The 19096-nt window shown below is 44.4% G+C and overlaps 1 protein-coding gene across 2 annotated transcripts in view; it reads left to right on the forward strand.

Moving 5' to 3' along the window:
• Positions 1-19096, forward strand: part of LOC129695567 (tetratricopeptide repeat protein 39B) — a 123605-nt gene that overhangs the window by 8114 nt on the left and 96395 nt on the right. For both annotated transcript variants that reach the window (XM_055632646.1, XM_055632645.1), the window contains one exon: positions 18122-18156. In XM_055632646.1, coding sequence (XP_055488621.1) covers positions 18155-18156 — 2 coding nt within the window. In that variant the 5' untranslated portion in view covers positions 18122-18154. The remainder of the gene's footprint in view (positions 1-18121; positions 18157-19096) is intronic.

Here is a 19096-nt window from a genome sequence, read left to right on the forward strand (position 1 = left end):
GGTCACGTGGAGAGCGTACAAATTCCGTACAGATAAGCACCTGTGGTCAGGATTGAACCCGGGTCCCTGGCGCCGTAAGGAAGCAACTCCACCGCTGCCGCCCTTGCTATTATGAGTACTTATCCTGTAATTTTCCTATTTGTCATAACATAAAAAGAGGGCATTTGAGACTATGCAGGCTCTCAAAGCATTGGTATTCCCATTAACATGTTCTTTCTACATTCCTATCAGCTCCTCACATCACACTTTTGTGATTCCACCACTCGCCAATACATTAGGGACAACTTACATTGGTCAATTCTATCAAACTGCACATTTTTGGATGCGGGAGGAAACTGGCGAACGCCAAGTAACCCATGCTTGTTTTTCACATGATGGCAAACGTCACACAAACCCCATCAGAAGTGCAGCCTAATCTATATGCTGCGTCACAATGCTGCCTATCATCTTTCTATTATGTAGCACAGTTGTTATTGCCATAACTACCGTAGTTATTACCACAATCACTAAAGATTATCTTTAACAATACGACTTTCTGGGAAAGACTTTGGGACAAGGGAGAAATAAATTATTGACAGATCCAAAGGGAAGCAATTATTATTCATCTTGAGTTGAGGACTTAGACATCTCTGGTCCCATTGTTTCTAATAAGTGTAATTTTGTGTTGATCTTTGATAACTGCTGCATTTCGGACCTCTCACCTTGATGATTAATATTAGATTTTAAATGTCATGCACTAAAATTACACACATTAAAATATTTGTTATTGTTGCAAATCCTCAATCGGTTGTTCTTTGCTAAATTACAGCAATTGCCGTTGGAGTCTCATTGTGTATGATTTGACTATATTTACTTGCACTTGAGGTAATCAAAATCTTTCCATGCTGCCTAAATAGAGTTCTTGTTCTGAACCATGAGTTCAGCCATTGTAATTTCAAACAAAGAGGTCCCTAACTACAATGAATCTAATGTGTCTGGGGAATGTATTAAAACCATGTTTAAAAAAAATCCATTCTATGAATAGTTGTAAGTGTCAGATGCAGTTCCTTGTATTAGAAAGAAGAGCATGCCTATTGTTCTCCAGATAGAGTCAAGTCGTCAAGTTTATTTGTCACATACACATACGAGATGTGCAGTGAAATGAAAGTGGCAATGCTCGCGGACTTTTGTGCAAAAGACAAACAACAAAACAACCAAACAAATTATAAACACAATCATAACACACATATTCTTTTCCATTATTTATTATGTAAGGAAAAACGTTCAGTAGAGTTAGTCCCTGGTGAGATAGGCGTTTACAGTCCAAATTGCCTCTGGGAAGAAACTCCTTCTCAACCTCTCCGTTCTCACCGCATGGCAACGGAGGCGTTTGCCTGACCGTAGCAGCTGGAACAGTCCGTTGCAGGGGTGGGAGGGGTCTCCCATGATTTTATTTGCTCTGGAGTTGCACCTCCTGTTGTATAGTTCCTGCAGGGGGTTGAGTGAAGTTCCCATAGTGTGTTCAGCCGAACGCACTACTCTCTGCAGAGCTTTCTTGTCCTTGGCAGAGCAATTCCCAAACCAGATGGTAATGTTCCCGGACAAGATGCTTTCCACCGCCGCTGCGTAGAAGCACTGGAGGATCCTCGGAGACACTCTGAATTTCCTCAATTGCCTGAGGTGGTAAAGGCACTGCCTTGCCTTACTCACGAGTGCTGAGGCGTGTGATGCCCATGTCATATCCTCAGAGATGTGGACTCCCAGATATTTAAAACAGTTCACCCTATCCACAGGATCCCCATTTATCCTCAATGGAGTGTACGTCCTCGGATGATGTGCCCTCCTAAAGTCCATGATCAGCTCCTTTGTTTTTTTGATGTTCAAGAGGAGCATACACTATAGTAACAGTGTAACAGAGCATACACTATAGTATTTAACACTGGAAAGATGGTAATCAGTAATTTAAGACAATTGACAAATAAAATAAAGATAGTTGAGATTTTTAATGCAGCCAGTTTTTTACGATTTACAGTACCTTGTTTAAAAGTATGGTGGAAGTAAATTTAAAAGTGTAAACATATATCTGATAAGGAAATTTTGCAGTACCATGGAGAAGGAACAGGGTAGTGAGGCTAACAGTATAACTTTTCAAAAAAAGCTTGCCTAAGCTTGATGAGCTATGTTCTCCATTCCAAGTGTTTGGACTAGTATGGGCCAGATGAAGAAAATACAAAACTTGTTGTTTGCCATCATTACTCATTGAAATTCATATTCCCTTGTGGATTCCACATAGGCATAGTATGGAAATCTGAAGTTATTGCCACAATCACCAAGACTAAAAATTATCTTTAACAACACGACTTTCTGAGAAAGACTTTAAGACTAGGAAAAAAAAATAACTGAAAGAACTGAAAATGTTGTTCCATGGCAAAACTAAATTGATGAACCGGCAATGAATTTGATTATTTATGAACTTCTCATCACAAAAATATATTTAAAATGTTGCTTCATGTGTTTTCAATAGACTATCCTTGTACACTGTTTTGAGGTAAAAGTGGGCTGAAAAATATGCTGGTTCCTTTCAAAGTCCTCACCTTTGCAGAGCATGTGCCAATATGCAAATGTATTCGGTATTATGAGGAAGAGTAGATGCCAATGCAGTATGTGGTTGGATTTGAGTAGGGGTGTGGCAGTAGTGACAGTGTTTCCACTTTGAAGGAAATTACCCAAAATTAGGGAAATTCTGGTTGTCTTCGGGTAATTTTAGGGTAATTGAATAATTTCGGGAAATTTCCGCATCCGGCCCGTGAAGGGGTGTAAAGGTAAAACACACAGCACTGCCGGTTTAGCGCTCAAAGGTTTAAACGGAGCGCTATCAATTTAACGCATGGGAATTTAAACAAAGAGCTGTCGGCTGCAGCACTATGGGTTCTAAATCAAGTGCTACCGGCTGCAGCGCTATGGGCTTTAAACATAGCCCTATGGCCACAGCGCTTTGGGTCACAAACTGTTTGGGAAAATTCTCGTATATCAGTGAGTCTTTGGAATTCTTTTTCTCAGTGGAAGTTGAGCCGTTGATTATTTTTCAGGCAGTGGTAGAATTCTGAATAAGCCTAGTGGTGAAAAGTTACCATTGGGTGGTGGGATTGCAGTTATATTGGGATTGGCCTTGATTTTACAGTGGGTGGGCTCGAGGGAGAGGGAGGAAGGGAATAAGAGAAAGAGGGAGAAAAAAGGAAGGGAGAGAGATGGTGGGAGGGAAAGGAGGAGGGCAGGAGAGAGGGAGGGAAGGAGGGAGAGGGGAGGGAGGGATGAAGAGGGGAGGGAGGAAGAGAGAGCAAAGACTGAGACACATGAGAGCAGGTTGACAAAAAGAAAACGAACGCTGTTGGAGGCAAGGAAAGCTGCCTTGCATTAAACTGTACAAGTGAGTAACAGAAGCAGGCAGTTACGGTGATCTGTTTTACATAGATCTGTTTTGCTTGTTCTTCTTTGTTGTTAACGTGTGCTCGCGGAAAAAAAACCCAACAGCAAATAGCACGCAGGAAGCATTTTTGAAAATTTCAGGAAATACGATCAAATTCCAGGAAATTTGTGATTCTATATAAGGAAATTTTATTTCGAGGTGTGGAAGCACTGAGTAGTGACAAGGTGAGAGACAGGAAATAGACATGGAGATAAAACCAAAATTAGTAACAAAGAATACTAGGAATCTGGCAATTATTGTGAAACTCAATCAGATAATGGATAATCTCTACTGTAGACTAAGTTAGGGGGGGGAGCGTGTGTCGTCACACACAAAGATCTTGTAGTGGAGAGCTCCGCTATAAGATCTTTGGTCACATACTAAACACAAACAGATGAGCGTCTTCTTGAATGGAGAGCGCGTGGCCGCCTCCACAAACAGTCACACACACTGTGGACCCGCCCCCACAAAAAATATTGTGTGAGGAAGGGGGGGAGGACGAGGGTGGAGGGGGAGAAGAGGGGGGAGGAGAGGATGGGGGAGGAGAGGATGGGGGAGAGAGGTGAAGGGGGGGGGTTGGTTGGCGTGCGGGCGTGCATGAGTGTAGAGAAGGGCAGAGAGGGAGAGAGGCTTGTACAACAACAAAAAAGTTGGATAAACTCAGCGGGTGCAGCAGCATCTATGGACCGAAGGAAAAGGGCAACGTTTTTGGCCGAAACCCTTCTTCCGGGTTTTGGCCAAAAACGTTGACCAATCAATTCGCTCCATAGATGCTGCCGCACCCGCTGAGTTTATCCAGTTTTTTTTTATGTCTATCTTCGATTTTCCAGCATCTGTATTTCCTTCTTAAAGACAGAGACTGAAGGGTAAGGAAATGAGGAGGGAGAGGGGGAAGAGTGGTGGAGGGAGGGGGAGAGTGGGATGGGAGGGGGGAGGGGGGAGAGGAAAGGTGGGGGGGGGGGGGGGGGGAGAGAAGTGGAAGAGTGAGGGGGAGGGAGGGGGAGAGGGGTAGCAGGAGTGGTGGAAGAGGGAGGGGGAGTGGTGCAAGAGGGACAGAGGGGAAGGGGTGGGGGGAGAGAGAGGGAAGGGAGGGGGAGACGAGGGTGGAGGAGGGAGAGGGGTGGGGTAAGGGGAGGGGAGAAGTGGAAGAGGGAGGGGTAGGGGGAGTGGTGGAAGAGGGACAGAGGGGAGGGGCCGGGGGGAGAGGAAGGGGGGTGGGAGGAGAGGGAAGGGGTGGGGTAGTAGAGGGAAGGGGAGGGGGAGAGGGGGAGAGGAAGAGAGAAGGGGAAGAGAAGTGGAAGAGTGGGGAGGGAGGGAGGGGTGGCTGGAGTGGTGGAAGAGGGACGGGGAGTGGTGGAAGAGGGACAGAGGGGTAGGGGAAGGGGTGTGACAGGGAGGGGAAGAAAGAGGGGTGAGGGAGGGAGAGGGGTGGGGGTAAGGGGGGAGAGTGGGGAGGGAGGGGTAGAGGGACTGGTGGAAGAGGGAAAAAGAGGGGGGGGGGGGAGAGAGGGAAGGGGAGTGGCGGGGGGAGAGAGGGATGGGTGGGAGAGTGAGAGGGGTGAGGAGAGGGAAACAGAAACATAGAAATTAGGTGTAGGAGTAGGCCATTCGGCCCTTCTAGCCTGCACCGCCATTCAATATGATCATGGCTGATCATCCAACTCAGTATCCTGTACCTGCCTTCTCTCCATACCCCCGGATCCCTTTAGCCACAAGGGCCACATCTAACTCCCTCTTAAATATAGCCAATGAACTGACCTCAACTACCTTCTGTGGCAGAGAATTCCAGAGATTCACCATTCTCTGTGTGAAAAAAGTTTTTCTCATCTCAGTCCTAAAGGATTTCCCCCTTATCCTTAAACTATGACCGCTTGTTCTGGACTTACCCAACATCTGGAACAATCTTCCTGCATCTAGCCTGTCCAACCCCTTAAGAATTTTATACGTTTCTAGAAGATATTATAAGATTTTATGTGATAGACCAACACAAAGTGGCGCATAATTGTGAAGTGGAAGGAAAATTATACATGGTTTTCAAATTTTTTTACAAATAAAAAACTGAAAAGTGTGGCGTGCAAAGGTATTTAGATACCCATAAATAAAATCCAGTGCAACCAATTGCCTTCAGAAGTCACCTAATTAGTAAATAGAGTCCACTTGTGTGTAATCCAATCTCAGTATAAATACTGCAGTTCTGTGACGGCCTCAGAGGTTTGTTAGAGAACATTAGTGAACAAACAGCATCATGAAGCCCAAGGAACACACCAGACAGGTCAGGGATAAAGTTGTGAAGAACTTTAAAGCAGGGTTAGGTTATTAAAAAAAATCCCAAGCTTTGAACATCTCACGGAGCACTGTTCAATCCATCATCCGAAAATGGAAAAAGTATGGCACAACTGCAAACCTACCAAGACATGGCCATCCACCTAAACTGACAAGCCGGGCAAGGAGAGCATTGATCAGAGAAGTAGCCAAGAGGCCCATGGTAACTCTGGAGGAGCTGCAGAGATCCACAGCTCATGTGGGCGAATCTGTCCACAGGACAACTATTAGTCGTGCACTGCACAAATCGGGCCTTTATGGAAAAGTGGCAAGAAGAAAGCCATTGTTGAAAAAAAGCCATAAGAAGTCCCGTTTGCAGTTTGCCACAAGCCATGTGGGGGACACAGCAAACATGTGGAGGAAGGTGCTCTGGTCAGATGAGACAAAATTGAAGATTTTGGCCTAAATGCAAAACGGACATGGTACCATTGACTATCAGAGGCGACTGTGTGGAGAGGGTGGCGGATTTCCGCTTCCTGGGAATCCATATTGAGGAGGACCTGACGTGGAGCGTGAACACCACTGCGCTGCTGAAAAAGGTCCAGCAGAGACTGCACTTCCTGAGGGTGCTCAGGAAGAATAACATCACTCAGAGACTGCTGCTGTCCTTTTATCGGTGCTCCATTGAGAGCATACTAACATACTGTGTATGCGTGTGGTACACCAGCTGCACAGCGGCTCAGAGGAAAGCGCTCCAGAGGGCCATTGACAATGCCCAGAGGATTGTCGGCTGCCCTCTCCTTACCTTGGAGGACTTACACAGTTCCCGCTGCATCAAAAAATCCCAGAGTATCATAAAGGACATTTCCCACCCCGGACACTCCCTGTTTGAACTGTTGCCATCAGGCAGACGGTACAGATCTACAAGGACAAGGACAAACAGACTAAAAAACAGTTTTTACCCCACTGCTATAAAAGCACTAAATGTAGCCGCCAAGGAACGCAGGGGCGAGACATACTAAGGGAATGTGGTACACTGTGAAATCGACAGAAGGATGGAGGGTTGGGTGTTTATGCGTGCTATTTTCGTGATATTTATTTTAGTTGTTTATCTTTTAATATTTTATCTTGTATGTATCGTTAGCTTTTCGAAATGTTTGAATGGTGCACTGACTGGCTGACATTTTTAAATTTCGTTGTACATGGTTCATGTTACAATGACAATAAAGAAACTATTCTATTCTATGTGTGGCGGAAAACTAACACTGCACACACCCTGAACACACCATCCCCACTGTGAAACATGGTGGTGGCAGCATCATGCTGTGGGGATGCTTTTCTTCAGCAGGGACAGGGAAGCTGGTCAGAGTTGATGGGATGATGGATGGAGCCAAATACAGGGCAATCTTGGGAGAAAACCTGTTAGAGTCTGCAAAAGACTTGAGACTGGGGCGGAAGTTCACCTTCCAGCAGGACAACGACCCTAAACATACAGCCAGAGCTACAATTGAATGGTTTAGATCAAAGGATATTCATGTGTTAGAATGGCCCAGTCAAAGTCCAGACCTAAATCCAATTGAGAATCTCTGGCAAAACTTGAGAATTGCTGTTCACAGACGCTCTCCATCCAATCTGACTGAGCTTGAGCTATTTTGCAAAGAAGAATGGGCAAAAATTTCAGTCTCTAGATGTGCAAAGCTGGTAGAGACATACCCCAAAAGACTTGCAGCTGTAATTGCAGCAAAAGGTGGTTCTACCAAGTATTGACTCAGGGGGACTGAATACTTTTGCACGCCACATTTTTCAGTTTTTTATTTGTAAAAAAAATTGAAAACCATGTATCATTTTCCTTCCACTTCACAATTATGCACCACTTTGTGTTGGTCTATCACATTTAAATCCCAATAAAATACATTTACGTTTGTGGTTGTAACGTGACAAAATGTGGAAAAGTTCAAATGGTATGAAAACTTTTGCAAGCCACTGTATTTTATATTATATTGAACCTTTAGCATAGCTAACTTCTTCCCCTCCCCTCCCACCCTTTCTTGGAGCAAGGAATGAAGGAAAAGAAAGAAGAATTCAGGACTTTACATTGAGCTTCTATTTTAGCATTAGGGGCATACATCCTTAAAGTTATTTGGTGACCCTAAGAGCTCATGTCTATCGTGTACTTTCAAGGGTTTATTCATTAAAGCTTCATATACCTTTATGTTGGGAAGATGCTTTTGCCTGATCCCCTTCTTTGCACAGTTGTTGAAGGAAAAGCTGTTGTTGGAGGAAAAGGAAGATAGACAAAATAATCATCTCATGCAAGTAAAAAGCACATTTATGATTTGTAAATCCTTGCCCCTTTTTGGTGCTCCCTTGCTTTTTCCATCTCCTATTAAATCTCTGATTATAACATTATGTAAGTTGTTTGTATGTGCAGGTTTGTTCTTTGCAGGTAAATAGACTTTCTAGTCACCTGATATAGACCAAAGTGCTTGAGTAACTCAACGGATCAGGTAGCATCTCAGAAGAAAAAGCATGGGTGACTTTTTGGGTTGGGACTTCTTCAGATTGAAAGTAGGGGATTGGGGGGGTTTGAAGAACTGGAGGAAAGAAAAGACCAGGACCAACTAAGGCTGGCTACAAATGACTTCAAGCAGTGCGGTGCCTGGTAAGATAATTATTGGCCAGTGAAGGTGTGATTTCAAGAGGAAAATAATGTGGAGCTGGAACCAGAGTTGGTAGTCACGAGGTACAAGATGGATGCGGAAGCAAGTGCCGAGGAAATATGTGGCTGTGGCCGTGAGTCCGGGTTAAAACATGGTTGTAGTCCCGGAGGGCAGTAGGAGTCAAGGTTCCTAACCCGAAACGTCAACAAGCCTTTCTCTCTTGCAATGGTTATATCACTGGAATAGTAAATTAGAGATTTAGATTCAAGTGTCACCATGGCAGTTTGAGCATTTGCATTTATTTTTGTAAGAAAAATGGCACTAGGAACTTTGGTACTGGTAAAATCTTTTTGGTTTACTGATATTCTGTAGGGAAGGAAGCCAACATTACTTATCCAGTCTTACCTTTACATTGGTGCAGCCTTATTCTGATGTGATGTCAACTACCCTTCGAAGTGACCTAGTTAGCTACTCATCTGGAAAGCAGGCTGTCATTGGGTTTTGAAAAATGCATTATGCCCAAGTTTCAATCAAACTGGAGATCCAAGCGGTGTTTTTAATGTCAAGAGTGGTTCTAGATCATGCTGCCAGAGGACAGGATTAAAATAAATGGTCTGCATGGGTGAAGTGGCTGGAATGGCCTGTTTCTATACAATACAATACAATTTATTTGTCATTTGAACCCCATTGAGGTTGAAACGAAATGTTGTTTCTGCAGTCATACACACAAGAAAGAACCAAGACACAACACAATTTACACAAACATCCATCACAGCGCATCTCCTCCTCGCTGTGATGGAAGGCAAAGACTTATCTCTCCCCTGCACTCCCCATTCCCCTCCCGATATCAGAGTCAATGCCCCCGGCGGGCGATGGTAATTGTCCCGCGGCCATTTACGCCACGTCGGGTGATGCAAGGCCGCGCTCCGGGTCTTGTTGTTGGAGCCCCCGGCGTGCGCTAGCAAAGTCCCACAGCCATTCCAAGCCGCGCCGGGCGATGATGTAAGGCCCCGCTCCAGGTACTCTTCAACCCCGCAAGTCGGGCGGGTGAAGTTGCCGTTGTGGAAGCCCCGAAAAGCGGTCTCCCAGCAGGGACCCACGGGCTCCCGGTGTTACTGTCCACTAGACCTGCGGTAAGCCTCCGAATCTCCGAGATCGGGTCGCAGCCGAGCACCACCACAGCTCCACCCTCTCCGAAATCGGCCAGCTCCATGATGGTGACTAGGTCCGCAGGCTCCGCGACTGGAGCCCCAGGTCGTTCCTGCTGGAGGCCGCTCCACGGTGCTCGGCCCCAACGACAACGGAGACCCGATAGAGAAAAGGTCGGGTTCTCCGTGCAGGGGATAGATTTTAAAAGTTTCCCCCACACACATACCCACACACATACACAAAAAATAAAATAAAAACTACATTCAAACGAGCCAAAAAATAATAGAAAGACGGATGGACTGCAGAGGCCGCTGCGACGCGAGTCGTGCCGCCCACCGGAATTGCAGAAGCCGTGGCAAGATATTCACATCATCTTTCGCAATAGGTAAGCATCCGGAAGATGAGCGAGTGCCAGATGTTGTACCATTATTTTATCGGGAAAATTGTTGGGGATTCGTACCAACAGGAATTTTTTTGAATGAAAAGATACAGCATGAAAACGGGCCCATCGAGTCCACACCGAACTTCGATCACCCGTTCACACTAGTTTCATAGTCTTTGCTAAATGCTTCTATGATTTTAAGACCTTGCTTGAATAGTGGTGAAAAAGATACCACTATCAACCTTTTGTACATGGAAGGCTCCAAAGATGCATCACAAGCTCCCTTGATAATAAGATAATTGCTTATTTCATAGTCATACAGCACATAGCCATGCTCTTTGGCCAACTCATTCATGCCGACCAAGGTGTCTGAGCTAGTCCCATATGACCACATATGGGCTGTATCCCTCGCAGCCTTTCCTGTCCAAGTACCTGTAAGTGTGTTTTTAAATGTTGTACCTACCTCAACTGCTTGCTCTGGCAGCTCGTTCCATGTGAATATGCCCTCTGTGTGGAAAAACGTTGCCCAATTAAATCTTTTCCCTCCTCACTTTAAACCTATGACCTCTAGTTCTTGATTCCGGTGCCCTGGGAAAAATACTTTGTACATTACCTTATCTATTCTGGTCGCCTCCATATGGTCACCCCTTGGTCTCCTGCGCGAATGCATCTTTGCATTTGGAAGATCTGGGATGAAATACCGTTTGTGGAGGTTCTTTCCCAAACAGCTTTAAAATATTGGTTAGAGTCCATTTGGTGCATTGTGTGCAGTTCTGTTCGCTCGATAATGGGAAGAATGTTGTAGCTCTGGAGAGGGTACAGAAGAAGTTTACCAGAATGCCACCTGGATAAAATGATAATTGCTATAAGGAGAGGTGGGACAGACTTGAATTGTTTTCTCTGGAATGTCTGAGCTCGAGGGAAATCTTGATAGAAGTATACAAAATTATGAGAGGCATAGAAAGGATAGACAGAAACTTTTTTTCCCAGGGTGAAAATATCAAAAACTAGATGGCATGGTTGTAAGGTCATGGGGAAAGATTAAAGGAGATATGCAGATACTTCTCAATTTATTTTTTGAGAATAATGTATGTTTTGAAATAATAAAAACATTAACATTCATTCTTGGCATGTGCCTAAAGTACTGGGATAAAAACAGTTTTGATGATGCCAGTTGTTTACTGATTACTCGGCCTACCTCTGAGGCTGCTTTGGAGAAATGTGTTGTCTCTTTGGGATTCGTAACTATTATTAGATTCACATTATGGAAAAAACTAATCTGAGTGGTTCTGTAATATTCTAGTTGCATGCACTATTTTCATTTGTGGATTACATGTTAGCTGGAGAAACAGAAAACAGCCTTGAGTATCATATAAAGGTTATTTGCCACTTAATTTCTGGTTGAAGACATTTATCTTCAAAATTGTGCATTCAGAAGGGAAGTTAATCTACAAGTCATTTTATGTGATTTCCAAAAGACCAATGTGGGTGCACCTTCAGTACAAAGACTGCTGCAGTTAAAGACAAAGACCACAGCCATCTCTTCATTGTTAGGATGACAATGGTAGGAAAATAAGCACAATATTGTCAGTATCACCAGAAATGTGAGGACAGTTTTTAATGTTCTATTGAAGCCAAAAACTCACCTTTCAGAAATTGAAGAATTGTGCTTATGATTTTTTTTGTGTGTTGTGAAAGGGATTTCAACAATAGTTTTAGCCACATTTTAAGTATAACATGCCCAAAGTTCAAATGAAATATTGAAAATTTTCTTTATCCAATATCTTTTCCAAGATGAAAATAATTGCATGCTGTCTTATTGATTGTAAAGTAACCACTCCTCAAACCCTTGCACAACAGTTAATGTTGTGCTCTATAATAATAAAGAAAGACATTTGTTAATTCACATTTTTGGAATGCTTAATTAGGTGGAAATTATCAGGGCTGGCAATGGAACTTTTTTTTCCAGTTTGGTAGACTTGGGGAAGCAGCATAAAAGAGATGCTGAATGAATCTGTTGACAACAAGCATAATATTTTTTGTTTTGCACTGGCAATTAGGATGTGAATGTGCTCTGTGACAAAAATAAATGTAAGGCTTTGAATGGGGAGTAAGGCTGATCATGCGACTTTGTATCCATGTAGTTGAATTGTTGAAAGAGCAATAATGCAATTGCTTCTTTGCTTTGCTAAACACACACCATCCACTAATTATAGGCACTGTGATGTCAGTAGTGTGGAAATCGAGTTGTCCACAGAAGGCCTGACAAGCAGCCCTGAGCCATGTGACTTTTTCCCATCAATTGGAGATGGCAAACATTTTCTTTAAAAGAGAAAAAGTAAAGAGAGGTTGTTTACTGTTCAAAGTACTTTAGATATGGAATTAAATTGAACCAATCAATTGCCTTTTTAAATGACCTATTCCCCTGGAGAGAAAAAAACCTTTATTGACCTGCAAGCAGTTCTTTTCTCAATCCCTCCCACTTAATTTTCAAAAAAGCGTGGCTTGCTCTACTCTCACAATGGCGACTCGCCACTCTCTCCTCGTGTATCATGAACCGAAGGAAAACCATGGAAGCTAAGGAATTGGGGAAAGGAGTTGTGATGCCTTGAATCCTATGCAACTTACCAAAGATGTATGAGAAGTTTTAAAGCACATGAAGGTGGATATATCTCGGGGTCTGACCAAGTATATCTTTTGACCTTGTGGGAAGCTAGGGTGGAAATTGCAGAAGCCGTGGCAAGATATTCGCATCATCTTTCGCAATAGATAAGCATCCGGAAGATGAGTGAGTGGCAGATGTTGTACCATTATTTAAGTGGGAAAATTGTTGGGGATTCGTACCAACAGGAATTTTTTTGAATTAAAAGACACAGCATGAAAACGGGCCCATCGAGCCCACACCGAACTTCGATCACACGTTCACACTAGTTTCATATTATCCCACTAGTTCTATGTTATCTCACTTTGTTTTACTAGCATTTGGATGGGCACAGACTTATTAGGATCTATCAGTTAGGTGAATGATATTTAACTTTGGCAAGTGTAAGGTATTGGACGTTGTTCTGTCAAGCTAGGGCAGGACTGTGTTGGAAAGAACTGCAGGTTAGAATTAGATCCTTTATTTGTCAGAAATGTCGTTACCTGCAGCCATACATACAATAATAAACAACAGAACAGACAGCAAACACAAATTAACATCCACCACAGTGAGTCCACCAAGCACCTCCTCACTGTGATGGAGGCAAAAATCTTGGGGCTGCAGTCTCTTCCCTCTTCTCCCTCTGCGCTGAGGCGATACCCCACCGGGCGATGGGAAGTCAGTTCCGCGGCTCACCGAGCTCCGCGAACGGGCCGGTTCAAACTCCGCGGCCTGGGGGTGGTCGAAGCTGCCGCCCTCCAGTCCAGCGGACGCAGCTGTTGATGATGTCATCCACTGGCCCGCGGCCGAACCCTGGACTCAGGCCGCAGCCGCCTGAACGCCGTCTCAGCCACCGGAGCACCGTTCTAGCTTCGAGCCGGGCCGCCCTCACGAGAGTGCCGTTCCACCCTTGAGCCGGGCCGCCCTCACGGGAGTGCCGTTCCACCCTTGAGCCGGGCCGCCCTCACGGGAGCGCCGTTCCACCCTCGAGCCAGGCCGCCCTCACGGGAGCGCCGTTACCCTCGAGCCAGGCCGCCCTCACGGGAGCGCCTGGCTCGGGTGGCGCCAGTTGGAGCACCGAACCCAGCGAACTCTACCCCTGGCTTCGCGGCGCTCCAAATCCAGCGCGGCCCGCGGCCAGACGCCCGCAGCCCCAGCTCCGCGATGTTGGGAGTCGGCGGCCAGAGCGCTCCGGAGCTTACTGCATGGCGACCTGGTAAGGCATTGCCCGCTCCCCGCCTCTCCGACCAGGTAGGGGACTAAGAATTAAAGTTTCCCCCTTCACCACCACCCCCCCTTCACATATAAGCCCTCCAAACTAACTGACTAACATTTAAGCAATGATTTACAGATGTTTAAGTGTCTCCCCGGTCTCCGGGGAGGAGGCAGCAGCTACCGTAGTACAGACCTGGGTTGACCGTGGGTCGTTTCGGGTCAAATTTGGCGTCAAACGCGAGCTTTGGTGTGCAGCCGACATCCTGGAAAAAATGTCCGGTTTTCAGAGCTTTTCGGTTTCTGGAACTCCGGATAAAAGGTTGTGCACCTGTACCTGCCATTCGGCTTCATGTTTTTTTCTTACCAGAGCCTCAATACCTCTTTGTTAATCAGGAGTACAGGTACATAATTCCCTGAAAGTGATGTCATAGATACATAGGGTGGTCAAGAAGACCATTGGTACATTAGTCTTTGACAGTCAAGGTATTGAATATATATAGAACATAGGACATTATGTTGCAGTTGTACAGGACGTTGTTGAGGCTACACTTGGAGTAATGGTATTCAGTTTTGGTCACCCTGCTAGAGGAAGGAAGTTTTTCAGCTGGAAAGAGTGCAAAGAAGATTTGTGAGGATGTTGGCAGGATTTGAGGGGAGCTAGCGGGAGAGGTTGGGCAGGCTAAGACTATTCCTTGGAGAAGAGTTGGCTAAGGAGTGGTCTTATAGAGGTGTATAAAATCATGAGCGTAATAGGGCGAGTAGGGGAATCATGATCTAGAGACATGGGTTTAAAGTGAGAGGGACAAGATTTAATATGCTTGAGGGGCTACTTTTCACACACAGGGTGGTGGGTATATGAAACAAACTGCCAGAAGAGGTTGTTGAACAACATTTATAAGAGACTAGGACAGTATGTGGATAAGAAAGGTTTTGAAGGATATGGGCCAAATGCTGGCGCCAAATGTGGCGCGTCGATAAGCCCGAAATGAAGGCGAGGAGCCGGGTTTACACAACATAACCCATGACGCATGCATCATGAAGCGTGCATTACATACGCATGGCGTGCATTAAGCGCGCATGGCGCGTGTTGAGGCGTGGTGGCATAGGCGGTAGTGCGCGGCGCCCCATGATTTTGGGATTCTCAAAATCCTCGCGGGCCACCTGCGTGACGCTTAAATAACGCCCAAATGGGATAGGTCTTTAACTCAGTGGGATAGGCAGTATCTCTGGAGAGATGCTCCAGAGCATTTCCCACGTTTTAAGTTGAGAGCCTTCTTCAGAGTAGTCGGGGGAAAGGGAAACGAGAGATATAGACAGTGGTTGAGAGGAATAGAACAAATGAATGGATGATATGCAAAAAAGTAACAATGATAAAGTAAACCGGCCATTGTTAGCTGTTTGCTGGGTGAGAATGGGAACCTGATGCAATTTAGGTGGGGGAGAGATGGAGACAGAGGGAGTGCAGAGGTTACTTGAAGTTGGAGAAATCAATAGTCAAACCACTGCCCAAGTAAGCTGCCCAAGTGAAATATGAGATGCTGTTCCTCCAATTTGCAAGTAGCCTCGCTCTGACAATGTAGGTAGTCTAGGACAGAAAGGTCAATGTGGGAATGGTAATGTGTTTGGCAACCAGGAGATTAGGTAGGCCCAAGTGGACGGAGGGAAAGTGATCTCACGGGTGTATAAGAGTCCATACCTTGAGCAACGGATACAGTAGATGAGGTTGGGGGAGGTGGAAGTGAACCTCTGCCTAACCTGAAAGGACTGTCGGGGTCCCTGGACAGAGTTGAGGGAGGAGGTATAGGGACAGGTGTTGCTTCTCCTGCGCTGGCGGGATATCTACCACTTTGCTTCCTGATGTCCTTTGTCTTGCTGACATTGAGAGAAAGGCTGTTGTCTGGACGCCAGGTCACGAGGTTCTCAATCTCCTTCCTGTACTCTTGGTTGCATGGACGAGTTGAGCTGAAGGACCTGTTTCACGTACTGGATGACTATGACTGGAACAAAGATAGTATAATGCTGGAGTAATTCAGTGGGACTGAGTTATGTCCAGCTGAGTTATTCCAGCATTTTGTGTCTTCCTTTGATTTAAACCAGCATCTGCAGTTCGTTCCTACTATAAATGCTTGCTTTATTTTCTCACTCTCAGGCCCAGTATACTGACGGCACTAGATCAATTGTACTCAACAACTGTGCCACCATTATCCCCATGATAAAGGACATCTCTTCACCCACAAAGACCAGGATCTCCTTTGCAGCATTCTGCATCATTCAAACCTCTCTTAGCTGTCCCTTTGCTTATAAACAGACTCTCCCAATCAACCTCTGTAAATTTCTGTTTGATGCTATCAAAATTAAACATACCGACTTTCGCTTTGACTTTAACTTGTGAACTGTGTTGATCTTTGTCATTAATGATTTTAAAACAAATAGAATTTTAGTCGCTGTTAAAAATATTCCACACTGACACTTCAGTCACCTGCCCTGCCTCATTTCCCAATAGAAAGACCAGTGTTGCCAACTGTCCAGGTAGGCCATCTATGTATTACTTGAGAAAACTTTCCTGAGCATACTTAATAAAGAAAAGTGTAACCAAGGAGGAGGTAGGACTGCTCAAAGATGAGGGAGGGAATTTGTGCATGGAGACTGGGAATGTAGGTGAGGTACTAAATGAGTACTTTGCATCTGTTTTCACACGGAGAAGGACAGTGGGATCAGTGTGGACTATACCAATATGCAAGAGTAGTTTGAGACTGACAAGGAGGGGATGATGGGGAGATTGCAGGAGCCTTGGCAAGACCTTGGTGTTTTCTCTAGCCAAAAGCGAGGTCCTGAGGACTGGAAATAGGCTAACGTTCTTTTATTTTCAAGGGAAAGAAGAGTGAATATATTGATTTCTCCAATTTTAGGTAACTAATTCTCATTACATTTTTTTTTTGTCTTCTTCCCCTTTTTGTGTTGCCTTCAATGGCCTTTGTCCAACCATCTGCTTTTCAAGCTCCACTCTCCTGTACCCAACTATCACTTGCCAGACTTTGTCCTACCTCCACCTCTTTTGCAGCTCTTTCCTGCCCCCTCCCCCCCATTACAATCAGTCTGAAGAAGGGTTCAGACCCAAAATATCACCTATCCATGTTCTCCAGATATGTTGCCTGACCCACTGAGTTACTCCAGCACTTTGTGTCTTTTTAAAAATAAAAACTAGCATCTGCAGTTCCTTGTATTTACATTGTTTTGGTGTATCGGCATATCAACTGTGTAGGTGGATCTGGACTGACATTCCTGCCAGACTGGTTAAGCTAGCTTGTTTCCTTCTTTGGAGAACATTAGTGATCCAGGTGTAGCTACAGGCCTGATATTCTGCTGCAAATAAGAATCTCGTTGTTCTGTTGTTGGCACACATGACAATTGACTTAATACATGACTTTAGGTTTGGGTTTATTAATGACACATGTAAAAGTGAAAGTCTTTGTTTTGTATGCTGTCCAATCAAATTGGATAATACCATACATAAAAACATCAAGCTAAACCCAGGTGCAATAGGTAGAGTAAGGGAAGGACATAAAGTGTAGAATATAGTTCTATGCATTATAGCACAATAGTTCCAGAGACAAAGTCCAATGAGGTGGTGAAGAATTGGACTGTATCCTAGCAGTTCATGAGTCTGGTGGTGTGTACTTTCAAACGTCTCTATCTTTTGCCTGATGAAAGAGAGGAGAAGAAGGAATGGCCAGGATAGAAAAGATTTTTAAGTATGTTGGTTGCTTTCCTGAGTGAGCGTGAAGTATAGATGGTGTCAATGGTAGCGAATCTGGTCTATGTGATGGACTTGGGTACATCCACAACCTGGCAAAATCTTAGTATGCTTTCTAAGGTGCTTCTGCAGAAGTTTGTGTGAATGATTGGAGACAGGCCAAATTATCTCGGTAAGGAAGGATAATAAGGGTGGTAGGTTGCGTATTGTTGCTACAAGTTTGATTGGTAAAGCAGAGATGAACACTGTACACATTGATGTTGTCAAACACGTGTAAATAATACAGGAAATCTGAATCTCTCCAAATCAAAGCTTAGAAAGGTGTTGGGGGTGGTGAGGGTTTGAAACATGAAATAGATACTGCTTTGTTAGAAGATGCATGCAATTTGTCCAAAATCCAAGGTACAAAAAGGCCTAGTTTATAGGATTAATATTTCTGGAGAAGAACCATTTAATATTTGTTATGTAACTTAATCTGTGAAGTTCAACAATTTACAGTGATCAGATATTAATCTACCATTAAAATATATTCCTTCCACTGAAAAATAACGTTTATAAATTTGTATAACTTAATCACCTTCATCAAGTTCATTACTGTACTTTATTTTTGCAGGATCAATATGAAGATGCATTTGAAGACATTCCAATGTACGTACATTGCCACTATTATGTAGTAATAAATTGGACGACATGAGCAAACATGTTTGTTCAAGTACAACTCAAAGTTGACTTTTGCTCAAGCAAAAGGTTATTTGAAAGTTTCTTCAGCACAACTTTGTTCTTTAGATGGTTGTTATTGTCTACATTTTTTGTTCTACATTGGAAAGAATGGGCCACAAGAAATCATCATGTAAAGCTGTTTCATGCTCATAGACATGTAGCACAAGTTCTCTGGTAAACCAGATTCACCAAGTATATTGTGCTAATTCAGTATCCTGTCCTGGGACCCAGCCTTGGTACATGTCAGTAGTATTTGACCTCATTGGTACAAGCAACTCCAACGTTTTATTCTGCATTGAGGCTCATACCTCTGTTTCTGCAGATCTGAGTTAGTGGCTTTGTAGTACTTTAGTTGTCACTGTTGTGTCTCTCGCTACTGTTGTTTGGACTGCTGACTTCTTCCTAAAATGGCAAATTTCAGTGGAGGAAGAGAGTTAAGAAGTCATGCCGTCGTCTACAGGATATAAGAGATTGTGGAAGAAAGCAACTTGATCACTGGAAGCGAATTGGATACGAATTGGTCCTTTAGTATTTCAGCGGGCCATAATGATAATGGTGTGTGTGGCTGCCTTTGTGGGTGTAAAGCTTTGGTGCTGTACTCATCCCTGCTGTTGATACCTCCGATCGTGTACCACCTTGCCCTGCATGATAGGAGTTAACTGATGAGGCAGATGAGGCAGAGCAGGAACAGGGAGATACGGGACCTGAACGTGTGGCTGAGGAACTGGTGCACGGGGCAGGGATTTAGATTCTTAGATCACTGGGATCTGTTTTGGGGTAAGGGGGAACTGTACAAAAGGGACGGATTGTATCTTAACAGGTGTGGGACCAGCATTCTGGCAGGCAGGTTTGCCACTGCTACACGGGT

The sequence above is a fragment of the Leucoraja erinacea genome, chromosome 3 (genome assembly GCF_028641065.1).
Source record: "Leucoraja erinacea ecotype New England chromosome 3, Leri_hhj_1, whole genome shotgun sequence".
Classification (NCBI taxonomy): Eukaryota; Metazoa; Chordata; class Chondrichthyes; order Rajiformes; family Rajidae; genus Leucoraja; species Leucoraja erinaceus.